This window comes from Mus musculus, chromosome 7, assembly GCF_000001635.26.
Source record: "Mus musculus strain C57BL/6J chromosome 7, GRCm38.p6 C57BL/6J".
Taxonomy (NCBI): Eukaryota; Metazoa; Chordata; class Mammalia; order Rodentia; family Muridae; genus Mus; species Mus musculus.
Window position 1 is genome coordinate 17,073,146 of NC_000073.6, and position 23,074 is coordinate 17,096,219.

At 45.9% G+C, this 23,074-nt stretch overlaps 1 protein-coding gene and 1 pseudogene across 4 annotated transcripts in view; one reads left to right on the forward strand and one right to left on the reverse strand.

Moving 5' to 3' along the window:
• The first annotated feature begins 867 nt into the window (after window positions 1-867).
• The window catches only part of Psg16 (pregnancy specific glycoprotein 16), a 59,438-nt gene continuing 37,231 nt past the window's right edge, over window positions 868-23,074 (forward strand). For 2 of the 4 annotated variants that reach the window (NM_001310628.1, NM_007676.4), the window contains exons 1-4: window positions 895-1,155; window positions 17,230-17,577; window positions 20,406-20,765; window positions 21,865-22,224. In NM_001310628.1, the coding sequence (NP_001297557.1) occupies window positions 17,421-17,577; window positions 20,406-20,765; window positions 21,865-22,224 (877 nt within the window). In that variant the 5' untranslated portion in view covers window positions 895-1,155; window positions 17,230-17,420. Of the gene's footprint in view, window positions 1,156-10,421; window positions 15,057-17,229; window positions 17,578-20,405; window positions 20,766-21,864; window positions 22,225-23,074 lie in introns of all 4 variants that reach the window. The other 2 variants (XM_030242606.1, XM_030242607.1) reach the window with 2 other exon arrangements.
• LOC115486448 lies at window positions 5,031-5,510 on the reverse strand (annotated as a pseudogene).

The window sequence follows — 23,074 nt, forward strand, 5'->3', positions numbered from 1 at the left end:
ATGAGAATGATGTTGAAGCCCCTATCCTCCAGCCTCCACCTCCCAAGTGCTGAGATTACAGGCATGTACCACTATGCCCTGTAGAAGTTTGATGGTTCTTCCTCCCAGTCCCATGTTCCCTAAAATAAGACTCAGACTCAAAATATATTTACCAACACCTTGGCCATATAGCTAGGCTCTTCTCTGACTAGATCTTAACTTAAAATAGTCTATTTATTCTAAGTGCTCCATCAACTGAACCACATCCCCAGCTCTGATTTTTGTTCATCCTTGAAGCTGGTGCCTAGCCTAAGTGACAATGGGATTTTAATTCCACTCTTTTATTTTTCAAAGATTTTTTATTTTTGTTTTATGTGTATGAGTGTTTTTCCTGCATGTGTGTCCAAGAACCACATACGTGCCCTGCCCCAGAAGAAGCCAGAAGAGAGTGTCGGAGGAGGTCTTGGAGCTCTGGATGGTTGTGAGCTTCCCCGGAGATGCTGGCAACTGAAGCAGGGTTTTCTGTAAGAGTAACATGTATTCTTTACTGTTGGGCCATCTTGCCAACTCCTAATTCTACTTCACATAAGTAACTACTGAAGACATTGTTTATTACTAACAAGGTCCCCCTCACATCCCCTCCCCATTCCATCTTGTTCCAGGTTCTGTCTGATGCACCATTTTATAACGCTGCGGACTGTTTTTGCCATTGACTGTCCTTTCCTCACAATAAAAGACACAAGAAAACTGGGCTGCTTTTAAGGTGCTCTTGTTTTTGCTGTCATAAGTCATTCCACAGTCCAGGGCCGACCAATGCCCCAATCTCCTATTTGCATTGTGTCAGCCATAGCCCAGAGTGTCCACTAGGTGGCGAGCTCATTCCAGCACCTGAGCTCTTTTGTACAATAGGTGGTGGCGCTTACAAATGAGGACATTTTGGGAGTCTTGATACTTGCAGTATCATTATGAGAGTGGGTGGACAGGGTGACCAGTGGGAAGCCAGCCTCATCTACGTGGTCTCTGGTCAATGTCCAGGAATTATGAAGTGTTTATTGGCTCCACCCGACTTCACCGTTTTAAACACAGAGAAACCAGGAAAAAGCAGGGCAAGAGCTCGTTGACTCCCTGGCTTCAATCATCTGATGACCTAGATACCAGCAAGTGACCAGCTGGTGGGTATGTATACAGCATGGAGACGCTGGGCAAGGGCGGCTCTGGGTGGGAGAAATGTAAGTAAGATAGCATGTGGGCTTTGCTGTAGTGGCTGTTTATTTGGCTTATCTGTAAACCACAGCTTTTTTTTCTGTGTGTGTGCGTGCGTGCGTGCGCATGTGCGTGCGCGTGTGCATGTGCGTTTCAGCGTGTGGCCTCAGGCAGCTGCTACTGCTGTCTAGATAATAAAGCCCAAATCGCTTAGCACTTTTGAATCCCGTCTGGGATGTGGTAGTCTCCTCTCAGGCGAGTACTGTGGCCATCTGTCGCCTCGCACACCTGACTCAAGTTAGTCTGTTTTCATTCCCATCCTCTAACAGTTAAAACCAAGATGACTTTGCGAAAGAGATCAGCAAAGGCCTAATCGATTCATACAATTCCTCCATTTTGATTGAGGCGTGTGAATAACTTGATTTCCTCCCTAGTCTTGACTTCTCTGTGCCATCGCTCTCTGTAAAGGCCTACCAGGAGAGGTGTTTATTTTATTTTATTTTTAAAAAACTTTTTACTAGATATTTTCTTCATTTACATTTCAAATGCTATCCCAAAAGTCCCCTATATCCTCCCCCCTACCCTGCTCCGCTACTCACCCACTCCCACTTCTTGGCCCTGGAGTTCCCCTGTACTGGGGCATAAAAAGTTTGCAATACCAAGAGGCCTCTCTTCCCAATGATGGCCGGCTAGGCCATCTTCTGATACATATGCAGCTAGAGACACGAGCTCTGGGGGTACTGGTTAGTTCATATTGTTGTTCCACCTATAGGGTTGCAGACCCCTTTAGCTCCTTGGGTATTTTCTCTAGCTCCTCCATTGGGGGCCCTGTGATCCATCCAATAGCTGACTGTGAGCATCCACTTATGGATGCTAGGCCCCGGCATAGTCTCACAAGAGACAGCTATATCAGGGTCCTTTCAGCAAAATCTTGCTGGCATATGCAATAGTGCCTGGGTTTGGTGGCTGATTATGGGATGAACCCCCAGGTGGGGCAGTCTCTGGATGGTCCATCCTTTTGTCTCAGCTCCAAACTTTGTCTCTGTAACTCCTTCCATGGGTATTTTGTTCCCTATTCTAGGGAGGAGCGAGGTATCCCCACTTTGGTCTTCCTTCTTCTTGATTTTCTTGTGTTTTGCAAATTGTATCTTGGGTATTCTAAGTTTTAGGGCTAGTATCTACTTATCAGTGAGTGCATATCAAGTGACTTCTTTTGTGATTGGGTTACCTCACTCAGGATGATACCCTCCAGATACATCCATTTGCCCAAGAATTTTATAAATTCATTGTTTTTAATAGCTGAGTAGTACTCCATTATGTAAATGTACCACATTTTCTGTATCCATTCCTCTGTTGAGGGACATCTGGGTTCTTTCCAGCTTCCAGCTATTATAAATGAGGCTGCTATGAACATAGTGGAGCATGTGTACTTCTTACCAGTTGGGACATCTTCTGGGTATATGCCCAGGAGAGGTATTGCAGGATCCTCAAGTAGTACTATGTCCAATTTTCTGAGGAGCCGCCAGACTGATTTCCAGAGTGGTTGTACAAGCTTGCCAACAATGGAGGAGTGTTCTTCTTTTACCACATCCTTGCCAGCATCTGATGTCACCTGAATTTTTGATTTTAGCCATTCTGACTGGTGTGAGATGGAATCTCAGGGTTGTTTTGATTTGCATTTCCCTGATGATTATCATCTTTTCAGGTGCCTCTCAGCCCTTTGGCATTCAGGAGAGGTGTTTATTAATCACCTAACATAACTCAACTGACTACTCATGAATAAGCTACCCTCAGCAACCACCAACTGCCAGTCCAAAAAGGAAACTTTAACACTTTATTTATTAAAAGCATCTTATTTTTCTTTTCTTAAAAAAATTAATTAATTATGTATAGTGTTCTGCCTGCATGCCTGCCTGCATGCCAGAAGAGGGCACCAGATTTCATTACAGATGGGTGTGAGCCACCACGTGGTTGCTGGGAATTGACCTCAGGACCTCTGGAGGAGCAGTCAGTGCTCTTAACCCCTGAGCCATTTCTCTAAGTCCCTCTTTTTATTTATTCATTTTACATCCTGATCTCAGCACTTTGTTTCTCCTGTGGACTGAACCTCGGAACCTGTAAGTCAGCCCTGATTAAATTAAGAGTTGTTTTGGCTATGGCGCCTCTTCACAGCAATGGAAACCCTAAGACAGCTGGGCTCCCAGGAACTGAAACCTAGGACAGAGGCCTGTAATTCCTGTTATCTTTTGATCAGAGCCTCTGAGCAGTCCTTGGGTTTGTCTGACTTCCAGCAAATCATCATCAAACACATGAGCAGATGGCCTAGCTTGGACACTAACCTGAATGGCAGACCTGCTGCTCCTGGTCTCCTGGGTGGGATTTCTGTTTGAACATCAAGTCTTGAGGACATGTTGTGAGGCTCTCTGTGGAAGTACAATGGGAAATGCCACCATGACTCATCTCTAAGACAGCCTTGAGCAGCAGCTTTGGAGGATACTGGCCCAGACTGAGCTGTGGAGGTCAGTGCAGCTGGACGGGCACAGGACTTCATGTTGCTCTGTAGGTGGTGACACTGGGACTCTAGGGACACTGGGTCCTAGGTCTGTACCATCAACTCTGCAGCTTTGCTCACCTGTGACAAAGACCTTTTCTCCCTTGCAGCACAGGGCCCAGCATCTCTGAACACTCAGAGCCTCCTGCATCTGCCTGATTGTTCTTGCCTGATTCTCTAAGGTTGGGGGAGGAGGTTAGAGTGACCACAATGGTTGAAAGAGGCTTTTGCAAGGATCAGAGGTCCCATGAGGGCCATCTTGTCTCTGTTGTGTGCACAGAACTGCTACCCAAGCCCAAATCACAATCGACCTAACCCCATGGAGGTGAAGACTTGGTAATGGTAACATGTGGACCGAGGCTCAGAATACAACCTGCCTGTGTAACTTGTTTAACTTACAAAGAAATAATGCAATGATAGAAATGAACCACCTTTTGTAATTGCTTCCTTAAGGAAATCATGATTTCTGAATTCCAAATTAGGTTGTTAAGAAGGCACGTGACATCAGCGTACTGGCCCTGCTACTCAGATGGCTGGCCGGGTGGAGAACCCGAGGCAGTGACAGTTCAGCAGTGGCTGCCTTACTCATCTCGCCCATTTTCATTATTTCTTCCTGAGGCTGGATTCAGCATGGGCAGTCTGAATACCGCAGTAAGCCTTAAAATTCTTATGTGCATTTATTGCCAACATTCTTCTAGAGCTCCGTCAGAGCATAATCTGTCCTTAGATCACAATGCAATCTTGGTAGGAATTTTGTGCTATCTGGGATATAATGGTTAAATTAAACTTAGTAAACACACACACACACACACACACACACACACACACACACACAAATGCAGTAATGTAGATAAATATAGTAAGAGGACCAGGTTTGTTTAGGTAGAAGGAACTCAAAATGTTGAGGAGTTATGTTTCAATTAAGTAATTGTTCTTGGTTATATGGGCTGTGGTGGTGGTGGGGTGATTATAAAAAGTAGTAGACATTTGTCAACTAAGTTGTAGATTCTAACAACTATAATCCATGTTATTTTAGATTTTGAGGGCATAGCTATGCTTTAAGCAAATATTCTCAAATGTTATTCAATACACATAATCACATTAACCACACTTGAATGATTCCCTTCTACATTTTATCTGATTGTACCCACGTGATGTTCTACAAATCCAAACACATGAAGCAGGAACTGTGGTGCAGACGTTCTTTCACTAACACCCTCAACCAACAGTGAAAACAGCCATTATATATGCTTTCACGTGCATACACATGTACTTCAAAAAGCAATGCGCCATCTCTTCATCCACTGTCAGGCATTGGTGGAGCACCAGCAGGTCCTGAAGGTACTGGGTAAGGATTGTTCAGAGCAGGATGGGGTCCTGGCATGGGGTATAATCTTGCAGAGCCAGGCTATGATGCTGGTGGTCTCCAGGCTCCCGGTGGCACAGTGCCCCACGGATCACACCGTGCTCCTGACACTGGAGGAGGAACAGTGGGATATGGCCCTGGCACATTAGGATGCTGCCTCTCAATTCCTGGTGCCCAAGGTCCAGAAGAGATGAATTTCTGTGGACCTAAAGAACCAGCTGCAGTTGGATCTGTGGGTGCACCATATGGCCTAGGCAGCTCTGGCAAAGGCAAATTTGGTGTAGCATATTGCTCTGTGGGGCCAGGATCTGGCATTGCAGGGGCTGGATAAGGAACACCAGGTGGGAGGGTGTGATGGTCCAGAAGGAGGATAGCGTCCTGGGGTCCTAGGGGTGGTCCAGTTGGAGGCATAAAGCCACATGTGATGTCAGCAGAGGGAAGGGGAAATCCTGGTCTATAGAAGGCTACAGTATCTGTGCTATAACCTTAAGCAGGTCCCAGCCAGAGCCAGGGTGCAGGTTAGTAGAAGAGTACTCATGTAGCGTGCATGAGCCCCAATCCATCATCACCACAATACACAGAACAGCCCCACTGGACACTCAAGTGTTCACTGAGCCTGAGTCTGAGATGTCCCCTGTGTCTCCATCACCCTGAGCTTCTCTAGGTGGGAGAAGTCCCTCCAACACATTCTAGTTCAATGCTGGGCCTGGCGGTATGTGCTTGGGCTAGGCCAGGCTATCCTGGCCAGGCTAAGTATCTGTGTCATTGGTTAGTGTCACCACCCTCAAAATGAACCAAGTTTCCTAGCTCTAGCTCTCTGTATGTAGACAGCTATAGCAAGGATAGGATAGAATCTCAGGGTTGTTTTTATTTGCATTTCCCTGATGATTAAGGATGCTGAACATTTTTTCAGGTGCTTCTCAGCCGTTCGATATTCCTCAGTTGAGAATTCTTTGCTTAGCTCTGTGCCCCATTTTTAAATGGGGTTATTTGATTTTCTGGAGTCCATCTTCTTGAGTTCTTTATATATATTGGATATTAGTCCCCTATCTGATTTAGGATTGGTAAAGATCCTTTCCCAATCTGTTGGTGGCCTTTTTGTCTTATTGACAGTGTCTTTTGCCTTACAGAAGCTTTGCAATTTTATGAGGTCCCATTTGTCAATTTTTGATCTCACAGCGCAAGCCATTGCTGTTCTGTTTAGGAATTTTTCCCCTGTGCCCATATCTTCAAGGGTTTTCCCTACTTTCTCCTCTATACGTTTCAGTGTCTCTTGTTTTATGTGGCGTTCCTTGATCCACTTAGACTTGACCTTAGTACAAGGAGATAGGAATGGATCAATTCGCATTCTTCTACATGATAACCACCAGTTGTGCCAGCACGATTTGTTGAAAATGCTGTCTTTTTTCCACTGGATGGTTTTAGCTCCCTTGTCAAAGATCAAGTGACCATAGGTGTGTGGGTTCACTTCTGGGTCTTCAATTCTATTCCATTGGTCTTTCTGTCTGTCGATATACCAGTACCATGCAGTTTTTATCACAATTGCTCTGTAGTACAGCTTTAGGTCAGGCATGGTGATTCCACCAGAGGTTCTTTTGTCGTTGAGAATAGTTTTGCTATCCTAGGTTTTTTATTTTTCCAGATGAATTTGCAAATTGTCCTTTTTAATTTGTTGAAAAATTGAGTTGGAATTTTGATGGGGATTGCACTGAATCTGTAGATTGCTTTCAGCAAGATAGCCATTTTTACTATATTGACCCTGCCAATCCATGAGCATGGGAGATCTTTCCATCTTCTGAGATCTTCTTTGATTTCTTTTTTCAGAGACTTGAGGTTCTTATCATACAGATCTTTCACTTCCTTAGTTTGAGTTACACCAAGGTATTATATATATATATATTTTGTGGCTATTGTGAAGGGTGTTGTTTTCCTAATTTCTTTCTCAGCCTGTTTATCTTTTGTGTAGAGAAAGGCTTGTTTGAGTTAATTTTATATCCAGCTACTTCACTGAAACTGTTTATCAGGTTTAGGAGTTCTCTGGTGGAATTTTTAGGGTCACTTATATATACTATCATATCAGCTGCAGATAGTGATATTTTTACTTCTTCCTTTCCAATTTGTATCCCCTTGACCTCCTTTTATTGTCTAATTGCTCTGGCTAGGACTTCGAGTACTATATTGAATAGGTAGGGAGAAAGTGGGCAGCCTTGTTTAGTCCCTGATTTTAGTGGGATTGCTTCCAGCTTCTCTCCATTTACTTTGATGTGCCACTTTATTTTTGTTCTTAGTTTTTATACTTTCTCAGGAACAAATTTCCTCATACAGTTATGTAGAAGCATTATAGCAAGATACTTGATTACATGGTTTTCTACGCACTTTTACATTCCCTAGATTCGTAGTAAATTTAAAGTAATAGTTGATGTCTTAGGTTGTCAAAGTTTAAGGAGTCACAGCAGAATTGTTTATATGTTTTTCCATTAAGGCTAGTACCTGACTAAACATTTACCTATTTTCTAGCTCCACAAGTTCATTATAAGTTTAAAGCAATAGTTGTGTCTTATTATTTTGAAGTCTTGTATAAACTAGTCAGTCATTTATTTTCTGTTTTTGTACCTACAATAAATTGTCCATTCCCAGTTTACGACCTTTAGTTACCAGATAGTGGCTTCATTTCTAACCTAGAAGGAATGTTTACCTTCCTCAGAGATTTGTACCAAGCCTCTTTTCTTTTCCTTGTGCAATTAGCTCATGATACATGAAAGTTTACAGAGCTTGATTTACAGCTCTTACTCTACAGGGGGCTTGAGATAAATTATATCAATTTAGGAGTTCTATAAAATCATTATCAGGAATTATGAAGTCATCAATTGGTCTAAACAGTGCTACTACATGAACGTACACCTTTATAATAATTTTTCAGGAAATCTGCCCAGAGTAGGTAAATACCCAGGGAATTATTAAGCTATGTAATAGTGGCAGGAAGGGCATATCAGCAGCGAGAAGCAGTTCTAGGATGAAGTCTCTGGGGTCCCTTGCCTCTCAGAGCACATCCATGGCAGTCATGCAAAATGTCCATCTCCAGAAAACTTGATTACTGTAGCCTTTCCAATATGGCTTCTGTCCCTCCATGGTGGTGGGAACTGAACCCATGTCCTCTGAAGGAGAAGCCTGTGCTTTTAACCACTAAGTTACCTCTTTAGCTCTTAGCCTCAGTTTCAATCTGCTGGTACCCTCTCTCACTATTGATGCACAATGCAGATGAAGAAGAAAATGTTTTAATTGTTCTGCCCCTTTTACTGACACAAAGGGGTGACTGTGCTTGGCAGCCATGAACTCGCACGGTTTGTAATAGCCATCAATCAAAGCCTGCCAGGCTCTGCACACAGTGTCAGAGACACAGTGTATACAATGGATTGCTGCTGTTTCAGAACACCATCTAGACAGACAGAGGTCATTTAGACCCTTCAACTCTCAAATGCAGAGGTTGAACCTGAACAAACATGCGTATTATCCCATAAACAGTCTGCGGTTCTTTTTGACATCTGGGGGCTCCATGGGGTTATTTCCATGTTGCACACACAGGTCTGGACTACTCCTGCTTCCTGTCACTATTTTATGCCCATTTGGGGTTTGAGGATTTAGTGCAGGATGCTACCAGTATAGACAATCTTTTTTCTGAATTCACCTTGCTGATAGGGGTGTGTATGTCTGGGTAACTCATCCCAAGGATCAGAATAAGCTCCGATTGTGTGGCACTCACCATGAATGTAGTCTGAGAGAGATCCTTTAGACTCGGGCATGGTCTGGCTGAGGGAATCATGGATCCTTCTTAGAGTGGAGACCACCAGGGACGTCCCGGTGGTCATCGTCCCAGTTCTCCTGATTCCACGTGTCCTGGGGAATTATGCTGAGGGTTAGAATCTGACTGGTCAGAGCTAACAGAGAAGAATGATTTGTTAGATGTGTGAATCTCCCAACAACTCATGAAAGCAGCCAGTGTAATGCCATGAGAGCCACAGTTAGGCTAGGTCACTGGGCATTTCCTTCTGAGTGTCAGCATGAAGGCCATGGCTGCACAGGTGCCCAGGCCATTAGTCAATTGTTCTAATGAACTTATGAGACTTCACTTTATTGTCAATGTCCCCAAGGGAGGGACACAGGACCTAGGTCCTCCTGATGACTCCATGTCCTCGGGAGTAAGTCTAGTGAATTCTCTCCTGCAGGCAAATAGTAACAGACAGTGGTGATCGGGACAGCTGTCCTGTCTGTGTCAGATCCTTTTTCATGTTTAAGGCTGCTTTATAGACATTGCAACATTTATTCACCATGTATGATATCATCAGGAAACTGAGACACAGGGGGCACAGTGGCCACATGAGCCTCACACAGGCCACAGGTGACAGATGTGAAGCACAAGCTGTCTCCAGCCACGTATCCACTGTCTCCTCCCTGGAGTCCTTCTCAGGTGTCTGTAGGGCAGAGAAGATCTGGTGTTGATCTTGGTCATCAACAGTTGAGGGGACATCTTGTTTGAGAATTGAAAACAAATGGTCAGTTAGATCTGACTCTAGAATTAAGCCACCTGTCTCCGAAGAACTTAAGTACTAGACAGGAAGTCATGTGTTTTCTGGTGTGCAGCTGTTACTCCGGGAACACAACGGACAGGCCTTTGCTTCACTCTCCCATTAGATCCTACATCTACCACAGGGCTCCCTCTGCTCAGGCGTCACTGATTTAAAATGACTTTACCATCTGCCTCTCATCTCACCTGATTGTGCTTTTTAGAGAAATCATGCTTGCAGGGACTGGCCTTAGGTTCTGGGTATTAGTAATAATGGTCTTATGGAGAAAGTAAGTATCCCAAATTCCTATCCCAGATCTGCCAAACATACCTATCCTTCTAGCTTGAGTTCTAGCTAGTTCTTGCTCTTTACCTTCTACCAGTCAGATTGCTGAAAATATCTACCTGGGAGGACTAGGGAGATGGGTCAGTGGTTAAGAGCACTGGATGCTCTTGACGACTTAAGGTCTGTTCCAAGCACACTCATGGCAGCTCGTAATCATCTGTAACTCCAGTTCCAGGGCATCCAATGCCCCCTTATGGTTTCTGTGTACACTAGGCATACTTGTGGTGCACAGCTATGCATGCAACTGAAATAACCAAACACATTAAAAAAATTAAAAGGAAGAAAACAGCCACCTGCTTTTCAGGAAATATCGCTGCATAATCTTCTCCTGTGGGAGACCGAGCATTATAGGCTGGGGAGAAAATAATGGTTATGTTTCAAGCTCATCTAAGTCCCATGCTCTTCTCTCTCCTAGATCACTCTGAAGCTCATCCTTTGCCCTTTTGTGGTCCTGTGCCTCATGCCAGTTACCATCAAATCCCTGGGAAGGCTGGCCCATGTTATGATGGTCTACTCTGGGTAGTGAGCTGAATACCAGTCCTGCTCAAAGTCTCGTGAGATTTTTGAACACACATCAAGTCCTGAGGGCAGGCTTTGGGTGTTTCTAAGGGAAGTTCAGTGGGAAATCTTCTTATATCTGATCTGGAGGGCAGCTTTAGGCAGCAATGCTTTGGAGGTCTCTGGCCCAGGCTTAATAGTGGAGGTCAGTGCAGCCAGAGGGACACAGCTCCATGGTGCAAGGGAGGCAGTGGGTCACTGAGGACCAGGAGAGACACTCGGGCTATGACTCCAAGCTCTGCAGCTCAGCTCCCATATGACAAAGACTGTTTCTCCCACACAGCACAGAAGACCCACTATGTCTGAGCACTCAGGTCCTTCTGCCTGGTTTGCTAAGGACATGGGTTGGGGTTGAAGGTTACAGAGACCAAAACTGGCCTAAAGAGACCTTTGCAAGGATCCGAGGTTGCACAGGGTGCCATGTTCTCTCTGTTGTCTGTACAGCACTGCCACCCAAGGTCACCTTGTCATGTGACAGTTCTAACCCAATGGAGAGTGAGGATAGTAGGCTTAAAGGGTGAATATGAGACTTAAATAAACCTACGAGTAAAGGATAAGAAGTCAAAACCTCTTAGCTGTGTATTGAGGCTGTCTGAGGGCAACAGGACTATCATGACTCAGTATACCAACTGACATGGGACCCTAGGATGTGAAACCTGGAACCTAGTGAGTGCCAACTCAAGTGACCTAATCAATCTGGATATTGCCTGTGACTAACTTCTGTCCCATCCTTGCTACAGCTGCCTAAATACAGAGGGCTGGAGCTAGGACACCCGATCATTCCTGGGTTCATGACAGACCCACCACACAGATATCTAGGCAGACAAAGGCATCCTGGCCTAGCCCAAGCACATGCAGTCAGATCCAGCAGTGAGCTAGAATGAGGTGAAGGGACTTTTGCCAAGAGCGGCTCAGGAAGACACAGGAGACATCTGGAACTCAGGCTCAGTGAACGCATGATTGCAGTGAGGTTGTTCTGTGTATTGTGGTGCTGATGGATCAGGGCTCATGCATGCTACATGAGTACTCTTCTACTAACCTACACCCCGGCTCTGGCTGGGACCTGCTTAACTGAGGTTATAGCACAGATACTGTAGCCTTTTATAGACCAGGATTTCACATTCCATTTGTTGACATCACATGTGGCTTCATTCTGTTTGCTCCAGATGGCCCAGATGTCCTGGTTATGTCTTCTCAGATATTCATCTGCATCCAGTGTTAAATCTCAATCTCTTCTGCCATGCAGCCTTTCACCCACCTTCACACTAGTCTTGGATTATCAGCAGGAAACCCCAGTCATGCTCCCAAGAACTGTTAATTCCCACCCTCACTACTAATAAAAGCAACTCCCATATCTTCTCGTCTGGAATTCTGCCATTGTCATCGATATGTGAAGACATGTACAGGTTTTGGTAACTGGGTCCCTGAGATGTCAGCGCTGAACTTTGGGGTGAAGCCTTGGTTTTATGAGTAGATGCAGAAGTTAATTCCCAGCCTGTGCACATAGGAACAAGCAAATCCCAATCCTCTCATGAGATTCCAGCTCGGTCCCTTACTCCTCTCCTTTCATTTCTGATCTTCTGGGGTGACTTTGGATTGGTCTTGGAATGTGGTTGGGGATATTTTCCCGAGTAGTAGTACCTTCCCAGGGGGAGGGATGTACTTAAGGTCATCTAGGCTTTTCTTTTAGTCACTAATTCATGCTGTCCTATCCTCACCATTTTCTTTCATGTTCTCCATTCTTCATGGCCCGGAAGACGTTGTTTTACTTACTGCTAAGAATGTCAGTGATGTTCACCTGAGCACCCCTGAGCTCAGGATACAGAGAATTTGGAAAAGTGAAACTCAAGGTAGATGCCCCTGAGCTGCGTCCTGGCTCTGAGGGTCCGGCTTTTTAAGGATGAGGACTCCAGCACATGTGATATCTGCAGGGAAGAGAGAGGGACACTCACTTGGAGAATGGGGGAGCTTCCTGTGGACTCTTTCTGTGGATGAGAAAAATTTAACTGTTTGAAACAGTGTCCTACTTAGCAGTCACTGTCACCTTGACACAGGTCAAATTTATCTGGGGAGAAGAGTCTCAACTGAATAACCATCCTTATCAGGTCTGACTATGGATGTGTCTGTGAGGGACTGTCTTTTTTTTTTTTTTTTTTTCCGAGACAGGGTTTCTCTGTATAGCCCTGGCTGTCCTGGAACTCACTCAGTAGACCAGGCTGGCCTCGAACTCAGAAATCTGCCTGCCTCTGTGAGGGACTGTCTTAATCGATGAAGGAGGCCCAGGCCACTGTGGACAGCACCATTCCTAGGCTGATGGTCCTTGAACCTATAGGTAATATAAGAAAACTAGCTAAGCAGAAGCCAGCGAGCTAGCTGCTAAATGAGTCAGCCATAATCTTGTTTTCTGCCGTGATATTCTTCCATGTGACAAAATGATCCAGACCCAGAAGGGAAATAGACCTTTTAATCTCTTCTAAAATGCTGTTGCTCAGTGTGTTCTTTATCACACCAAGAAAAAGAGATGTAGAACAGTGTATTGGGAAGAACAGATGGCACATCCATTTGAATTAATGTTCGACGTACTCAAGAGCTGATGCCCTTAGTACCCTGTGGGCAAAGAGAAGGAAGTATTGAGACCCAAGAAATGGGCCAGCTGGCAGAGGTGCAGCCCTTTCAATACTGTCTTCTCATTTAAGTCTGAAGAGAAATGTCCCAGGACTTTCCTCTGAAATTTCTTAAGGATGCCCATCCTCTGGATGTACACTTCTTCTAACTTTAGCCCAGGATTTCCCAGGGAGAATCTGGAAACCTGTCTAGACCCACCCTACACTAGGTAAAGACAGGAGTTCTTCAGAGCACAGTGAGCAGGATGACAGGCCCTACATCTCACGTGTACTGAAGGGATATGGGCAGGTCACAGTTGACTTGTTGACCATCCCTGCTCTAGCCTTAGACATGAGATTGCAGTTCTCCCAGAGAATGCCAGAGGAATATCAGGATGCATGCTCAACATTTAGAAAATTATTTATCTAAGCCATGCTTGACACTTAGAAAATTATTTATCTAAGCCATGCTTGACCTTGGCTTGCAGACAGGCTTCCAACCCTGTCTATAGGAACCTGGAGTCCACTTCCAAGACCCTGCTGTTACTTGTTTCTGAGAATACCCCTCAGTCTGGGGATCCTGAAAGTCTGCTCACTCCTGGCATCTCCCATGAGGGAAGACAGAACTGCTGATGGGGAGTTGTTATGGTAAATCTCTCCAACCCAATTATGCCCTGGCAATGAAAATACAACACAATTAATATGAACACATGCTGTGTGCCTAGATTGGGCAGATCTACCACTACACTACCATCTTCTCCATCTAAGAGACCCCTTAGAACTTGCAGTTTCTCCAGGCCTTGTGCTTCTGCTCTGCTTTTCTTCTTCCTCCTCCTCCTCTGCATTCTTTCTCTCTCAAACCTCCTTCTTTTCTTTCTTTCTGCTCCACCTTCCCTCTCTCTGCCCAATCATCAGCTCTCCTTTATTTTCCAAATTAGATGGGAAGAAGGTTTACAAGAAAACACCTGAGTGCTGACTCATTCCTTGTTCACAATCCCTCACAGGAGAATGAAATTGATATCAAATATAATTAGCCCCAGAGCTATCCACAACAGGGAGTCATCCAGACAACGGGCATAGGTGACCCAGGAAGACCAGAGAGAATCTAGGCTTACCCGACACACAGCTTAGCCAACCTATAATGCTAGAATGTTGTTTTGAAACTTCCCATAGGAGTAGGCACCCATAGTCCTCTCCAGAACACACAGGCCACCTCTTCCCAACACCCAGGACATGAAATTCCTCATACAACTTTTTCTGGGTCTTTCTCCTGGATCAGGAAATTGACTGGTGACTGTGATAAAGGATTAATCTTTCCTAGTCATTACTCAGCTGGTCCTTTTAGAGCCCACATAGGCATCTCTGTCATCTTCCTGCTGGGAAATCCCACCTTCCCAGAGCACTGAGGACACATGGCAGACTGGGTGCTCAGCTGAGTCTCTGTGTCACAGGGACACATAGACAGAATGGAGGCTCCCTCTTTGATGCTGACAGACTCAAGGTCAGGAGTCAGCAGATGTCGGCCCTGGGATGAGCCATTTTTTCTCTGAGGGCACAGGGATGCTTATCAGCTTTGTTGCTCAATGTGTTGGTTGAGGAGAAAGATAAAGAGAGAAAAGTTGGAGGGATGCAGGGCAGCACTGAGAGTGGAAGGAACCAAGCAGTGCCTTGGAGACAGACCCCACCACTCATAGCCCATTAGATTCTGGGAAGTGCTCCTGTCTGAGAAGAAACTCCGCTCAGAACGAGGAAGGACAGGAGAGCCTGAGAGCTGCACTGGAGCTGAAGGTCTCCTCAGAGCAAGGACATGACAGTGAGAAGACAGATGGAGGTGTTCTCTGTGCTTCCCTGCAAGGGGTGTACCCCCTGGCAGGGCCTCCTGCTCGCAGGTAAGGGTGCCTACTCCATGACTGTATGTGGGGAACATAACTCAGAGAATGGCTGGAGTTTCCTGAGAAGACAGCAGCCCAAGAGGAGACTCAGGGGTTTTGTTTGTAATTATAAGGCAGAAGGTGCACTGAGGACTTAGGTTTAGCAGGCTGAAGGTCTCATTGGAAAGGAGCTGATGAGGGGAGAGAAAATCCCCAATGTTCCCTACTGAAAATGAGTCACATTGGCTGCTCTGTTGTGAATTCTGATGTATCCAACAAATAGAAGTCAAACAGATAACCAGATGATTCAGTGTGCAGAGACACAGTAATCTCAATTCAGTCCTCAGTTCCAGCATGGTAGATGAAGAGAAGGGAGTTCTGCAGGGTCTTCTTTGCCCTCCACACCCATGTTCTGATTACATCAGGACATGAAAACACTGAGACATTTGTCTCCACACTTGTGCTGTGGCACATATCCACACAAGCTCATGCTGAGACACATGGCCTTCACAAACCCACACATACAATACAGAAGTAAAAGTAAAAAAGTGACATCACCCTTGGATATAATTATTTTTGTTAGCCACAAACCTGGGAACTATGTAGATTAACACATGGATCCGTCTGTCCATCCATCCATCCATTCATCCATCCATCCATCCATCTTTCCATTAATCCATTGATCTAACCGCCCGTCCATCCATCCATTCATCCATCCATCCATTCATCCACCTATCCATCCATCCATTTTCCCATCCATCCATCCATCCATCCATCCATCCATCCATCCATTTTTCCATCCATCCATTCATCCATCCATCCATCCATCCATCCATCCATCCATTCATCCATTTTTCCATCCATCCATCCATCCATCCATCCATCCATCCATCCATCCACCCACCCTTCCTTCCTCCCTTCCTTCTTTCCCTTCCTTCCTTCTCTCCCTTCCTTCCCTCTCTCCCTTCCTTCTTTCTCTCTTCCTTCTCTCTCTTTGTTCTCTCCCTCCCTCCTTCTCTCCCTTCCTCCCTCCTTCCCTTCCTTCCTTCTTTTATCTTCCTTCCTTCCTTCCTTCCTTCCTTCCTTCCTTCCTTCCTTCATCTATTGATATCTAAGACTTTTCCAGGAACTGAGTTTTCCTAATGTCAGATTACCCCCTGTCCTCCCAAAGCCCTGACTCTAGTGGGTCAGAAGTCAGAGTATCCAGAAGATGATCTCATGGGTTGACTGGTACTACAAAGGGAACAAAGAACAAAAATTCAGAAAGTGAGGGTTTTCTAGAGGAGAAGATCAGCCAGGCATGCTCACACCAAATATGGGGACACGGAGGGGTGAATCAGGCAGACAACTGAGCAGAGAACTGCATATAGAGTTGACAACATAGAGTGTTTGAGGGAATGGATGTCATGTTGTTCACCTCCATCAAGGAGGCTGGGCACACCTCTACCCATACCCCTAAGCTGAGTGCTGATCTCTGTAGAGGAGTGTGTTGGTTTCTTTTTTTTAAAGATTTATTTATTTTATTTATATGAGTATAATGTAGCTCTCTTCAGAGGGCATCAGATCCCATTATAGATGGTTGTGAGTTACCATGTGGTTGCTGGGAATTGAACTCAGGACCTGTGGAAGAGCAGTCAGTGCTCTTAACTATTGAGCCATCTCTCCATCCCTGTGTTGATTTTTTAAAATTTTATTTTATTAGATATTTTCTTTATTTACATTTCAAATGCTATCCCAAAAGTTCCCTATACCCTCCCCCCGCCCTACTCCCCTATCTGTGTTGATTTCTTAATTGGTTCTTGATTGTGTCAATAAAGAAGATAGAAACCAATTGCTGAAATAGCTTGGATGATAATAGCCCAACAATTGTGCTATCTGACTAGTTTAAAAATATTAAAATTGTCTAGTGTTTTATGTGGAATAAAGGTGGGCAGAAGAGTGTAACTGGGGTGGCTATTGGAGGCTTGGTGAAGCTAGCTGAGAGGGCCTGGGGTAGCAACCACAGTTTCTGGTCAGGGAACCAGCTGGCCATTGACAGAGCTGTCGAAAGTGAGACCAGCAACAGCTGATCTAGGTGCCTGCTGGGAGTGTGGGTAGAGCTCTTGGGAAGGCAGAAGTGTGATTTAAAAAAAATTACACGCAGCAGATCTCACTTGCTCAATCTCAGTGGTTACTTTCTCTTTCCTTTTAGCCTCCCTTTTAGCCTGCTGGCTCCTGTCCACCACTGCCCAGGTCACCATTGAATCAGTGCCTTTCAATGTGGTTGAAGGAGAAAATGTCCTTCTTCGTGTTGACAATCTGCCAGAGAATCTTATAACCTTAGCCTGGTACAGAGGGCTGAGGAAAATTGTTGTATACACACTGAACACTAAAGTAAGTGTGATGGGGCAAATGTACAGTGGTAGAGAGATAGTGTCCAGCAACGGGTCCCTGTGGATCCACAATGTCACCCGGAAGGACACAGGACTCTACACCCTACGGACCGTAAATAGACGTGGAGAAATTGTATCAACATCATTCACGTTCCTCTACGTGTACAGTAAGTGATACTTTGCAAACTCTGGGTGCTGAGTGGGGTTCATTCCAGCACACACACACAGAGAAGTGTCATGCCTACCCACCCTTTGCCTTGTGTCCTCATGTTGGGGTGTGAATATTTAGTGCAGGACACACATGGGGAATAATGGCAATAGAACAGAATCCTTCATTTGACTTTACCTTGCAGTCAGCTGGATGTATGGCTGATACATCCGTGAAGGACATCAACCATTGTCTAGACTTCTGGAGTTCTTAGAAGTAATGTGTCCTTGTGAAAGACCTTGAGGGAGGAAGATTGGGTTTGAATGTGGAAGCCATAGGATCCTCATGGAAGTGAGCATCAGGAAGCCCTGTCTGCAGACCTCTGTCCTGACTCATCTCCTGATGGCTCTGAAAAGCAATTTTAAAAGGCTGGATTTTGACTTTCTGATGGGAGTGAACAGTGCTTTGGAGGAGCAAATTCTTGTGCCATGTGTAATCAGCCAGTGTACTGTCATGAGAACCTTAGTTAGGTGAGGTCTCCTGGACATCTCCAATGAATCCGCGGGGAGAGTAGAGAAGGACAGGTGCTCAGGCCACTAACTAACTATCCTGATGGGCTTATGAGACTTCCAGGAGGGTCATGGTTGCCAAGGAGAGGGACAGGACACAGGACCTTCTGACAATTGCTTGGCCTTTGGGGTCCAGCTCAGGGAAATGACAACAGGCTCTGCTGATGTGGACAGCTTCCCAGATGTGAGTTGCAGTTCCTCCAATGATCAGCAGGGGCAGTCTTGGGGAAACACAAGACCTAGAAGAGTATTTGTCTCAACCAGGAACCTAGCTGCCTTTCTTGGCTTCCTTTCCTGTTCCTGGAGGTCACTGACAGCCTTCTTAGGTCCTCTATCTGTTTCCTGTATTTGCTACCCTGCTAGGAAACAATGTTTAGTCGCAGCTTTATGTATTTTCTTTGGGAAAGATAGAGTGTCCTAAGGGAATCACCTAGACAGAGGTTCAAGGCATCTCAGAAAGGCCAGGGAGCACATGGGTAGACACAGTTCAGCAAACAGAAGTATGCTCATTGTCTTGAAACCCTGCAAAGGATGATTGAACCCAGAGCAGTCCTTCCAGGACCCAGGTCACCTCCTCCCACACACTCAGGCTGTAGCTCCTGACACATCTGCTCCTGGGCCTTTCTTCTCCCTCAGAATCCTGACTGGTTCCTGCAGTGAGAATAGATCTGTCCCCTTCCCCACTCATCATGCAGCTTGTCCCTTTGGATCCCTTACACACATCTGTCACCTTCCTCCTGAGAGCAAATCCCATCTTTCCTGAGCACAGAGAACACAGGGCAGGCTGGGTGCCCAGCTGGGTTTCTGTGTCACACAGGGAGTGCAGAGGCTCCCTCTTTGATGCTATCAAAGGCCATGGTAGATCAGAGGCAGCCCCTAGGTGAACAGATATTCTCTCAGGGAACAGGGATTCTCAGAAGTTTGTTCTTTATTGTGTGCTCTGGATGGCTAAAACAGAACGAGCCAAGTGAAGAGGTGAGTAGCTCTCAGAACACAGAGAGGCTCACAGCCCATGGGACTCTGGGAGATGCTTATGTCTGTGAGGAGGCTCAGCTCAGAGGATCAGAGAACTGGGGGAGTTGAGCTGGAGCAGATGTGCCACAGAGGGAGGACAGATCTGGCCACAGAGATCTGGGATGTGCTCTCTGTACCATCTGCAAAAGATGTACCACCTGATGGTGCTCCTGCTCACAGATGAGGAGATCACATTTTACAGTGTGTGAGAGAAGAGGACTCACCTACTGTCTAGGGTCTCCTCAAGGGGACAGGGACTGGAGAATAGTCTCAGGGTTTGTAGGAGAGAAGACAGCAGCATAGAGGCTCATCATCACCACCACCACCATCATCATCATAAGCAGCAGCAGCAGGAGGCTCGTGGAAAATAAGGAGCAGGGGGAGGGGTAGATTGTTCTCACCTAAAGTTAATCATCATGACCACAATGTTTTGAAGACTGAGGTTCTCAGCTGTGACATCCCAAATAAGAAACTAAGCTGGTGTTGATCAGTGACACAGTTCAGTGGATATAGACATTTGCTTCAAGTCTGATGACCTGAGAACCAATGAACACTAGTTGTCCCCTGATCTCCACCTAGGGTCTGTATCCTGCACACCCTCCCCACTGAGACATGCCCTTGCACATGAACAGATACACCAGTATAATAAGTAAATGTATAAAAAAGTTATAGCAAATGGAAGCAATCAACACTGTATTCCCAAACATACAAATTTGTTAAATAAATCCATGACCATGTATGGTCCTGAGGCCTCCTTTACTCATTCATTCTCCACAGATATTTAAGTTTTGTTTTGTTTTTGTTTTTGTTTTTTTTTTTTTACACAGCCTTTCTTTTAAGATAATACAAGACAAGTCCCAGTTCTCATACTTCCCTAGCCCCAGTGGACTGGAGGACAGACCAGTAAAGAAAGCTAGAAGATGAATCAGGTGTTGGGTGTAATCACTAAAAACAAGAAACAGAGTGTGAAGGTCGGGAGGCATCACCCCAACACCTGTCTACACTGAGTGTGAGCAGGGATCTGAAGACAGTGAGGTGGGGCCATGTAGACACCTGAGGAGAGAGCACCATAGAGAGGAAATGAGAAATGAGGGACATGGAGCACATGAAGGTAATGTGGTGACCTCCACCAAGTAGGGCAGGGAGACCCTCACACACACACCTCAGCTGAGCAATGGACACAATTGCTCAGGACACAGCCAAAATACAACGTCTTAGCCAAATGCAAAAGTCCTAATATTGATGGATCTCTCTTCCCTTCTAGCCTCTCTTTTCATCTGTGGGCGCCCTTCCTTCCCTGCCAAGCTCACTATTGAATCAGTGCCGCCCAGCGTTGCTGAAGGGGGAAGCGTTCTTCTCCGTGTTCACAACCTCCAGGATAAGCTTCGAGGGCTTTCCTGGTACAAAGGGGCACATGTGTCTAGGAACCTTGAGATTGCCCGACAGATAATAGCCAAGAATTCAAGTGTGCCAGGCCCTGCCCACAGTGGTAGAGAGACAGTGTACAGCAATGGATCCCTGCTGCTCCAGAATGTCACCCGGAATGACACCGGATTCTACACCCTACAAACTCTGAGTAGACATCGGAAAATGGAATTAGCACATGTGCAACTTCAGGTGGACAGTAAGTAATTCTCTGGGATCATTCAGTGCTGGTAGGGCTTTGAAACACAGGACTGTCACCCCCAGCATGTAGCTACCAACCCTTTGCACTGTGTCTTCATTTTGGGGGTTGACCACTTGTGCTCTACACACATGATGAAGAGAAAGGCCCATAGATCAGGCACCTTCGTCTGACTCACCCCTGTATCAAGGAGGACCTTGTCAGAAAATAACTCAACCCTAGATGCCAGAGTCTGCCTAGTCTTCTGGGGCCTCTTGCATGCATGTGATGAAACCACAGCATCCTCACAGAGTGGTGAGCACTAGGAAGCTCTGGCATCAGTTATCTGTTCCTGGCTTGACTGCAATGTCTTTGGGAACCATTTTGTCAGGAGTCCTGCTTCCTGCCTGTCTCCTCACAGCTTGTCCATCCTGATCTTCTAGCACCTAGGACACTGAGCCCAGGGGTAGAAAAGCTTGCCATGGACTGGGCCCTCTGACATCAATCACCAATTAAAAAATGCACCATAGGCTTGCCCACAGGCCATCTTCTGGTGGTGTCATTTTAAATTGAGGCTCCCTCTTTCAAAAGATTCTAGCTTGTTTTAAGTTGACATAAAGCTAGCCAGCATAATTCCTGAGCCCTTTCCATTACCTGGGTCTGCCAAGAAGACCAGACTGCTCTGGGCCATCACCTAGCCTTAGTCCTGGGGCTGCAGGCTGAGCAGTAGGACATCTAGAAGGTGATGTCAGAGGCTGAGTGCAGGTACAAAGGAAATGAGAAAAGTCAGAAAGCGAATATGCAGGGTGTGCAGAGACCAAGGTCAGAGGGAGGCATCATCTCAAAGCACAGTGTGCATGAGTGTGTGCAGTGTCTGAACGAGGGCAGTGAGGGGACAGACATGGAGACACTAAGAAAAGTGCTCCATGCAGAGGAAATGACAGATTCTGTGGCAGTGAGGGAATGGAGGCCATGTTTCTGACTTCCACCAGGTAGGATAGACACACCCCTGCCTGTATTTCTAGGCTGAGTGAAGAATTCGTCTGCTCAGGATGCAGGTCACCGTCTTTCCACCAAGCACAATGATCACATGTAATGATTTTTCTCATTTCCCTTCCAGCCTCCCTTTCTTCATGCTGTGACACTCTTGACTCTACCCAACTCATCATCGATCCAATGCCACGGTATGCTGCAGAAGGGGAAAGCATCCTTCTCCGTGTTCTTAATCTGCCTGAAGATTTCCAAGTTTTTTGCTGGTACAAAGGAGCATTGATCTTCCAGATCTTTAAAATTGCAGAATATAGCAGAGCCAGGAACTCCATCACCAAGGGGCCTGCTCAAAGCAGAACAGAGAGAGTGTACACCAATGGATCTCTCCTGCTCCAGGATGTCACTGAGAAAGACACGGGCTTGTATACACTACAAACGATAGACAGAAATTTCAAAATTGAAAAAGCACACGTGCAAATCCAAGTGAACAGTAAGTGACTCTCTATGGCTTCCAGCTGCTGGGTGTGCCTTACACTATTTTATAACTGTATTGTATGGACTGGGCTGTGCCTGCTCTCTCAGCCACTGCATTGTGTCCTCACCTTAGGGTTTGGGCATTTACTGCAGGGCATACCTGGGATGAACCAACAGCATTAGATCAGATCCTGTCCCCTATATTTACCTGCAGAGAGGAAGGCAGGTGCTGAGTAAATTCAGGCCAAGGAGGTAAGTCACAGCCCTGATCCTTGGGTCTCTCACCAGGCACATAGTAGCCCCGAGGAAGATCTGTAGGGATCATTCAGGCCCTCCCTGAAGAAATATTTCCAGGTTCCACAGAGAGCACCAGGAAGTCCTGGCTGCTAATCTCCATCCCTGTTTAGACTCAAGGGGACAGTGGGGAGTGTTTTTGTCACTGCTTGTTTTTGGATTCCTGTTGGAGGTGACATGGGAATCAGCACGTGTACTGCCACGAGAGCCATGGTTAGGCTATGTCCCCTGGACATCTACCTCAGAGACTCACCAGGGAGAGCATAGCTGGACAGGTGTTCAGGCCATTAACTAACTGTCCTATTGGGCTCATGAGATTTCACAGGAAGGGCAGGGTCCCCAAAGCAAGGGGCAGAGGACACAGGTACCCCTCTGCAGTTGGTTTTCCTCTGAGGGCCAGCTCCTGGAATTGTCTCCTGCAGGCAAATGATGGCAGAGTTGCTGAACTGGATGGTATCAAGGCAAGAGGTGTAATGGTCACCAGATAAAGAGATAAGAACGAAAATAACTCAGCCTAAGGCTTCACACTCTGCCCAGTCTACTGGGGCTCTTGCCATGAATACTCAGAATGC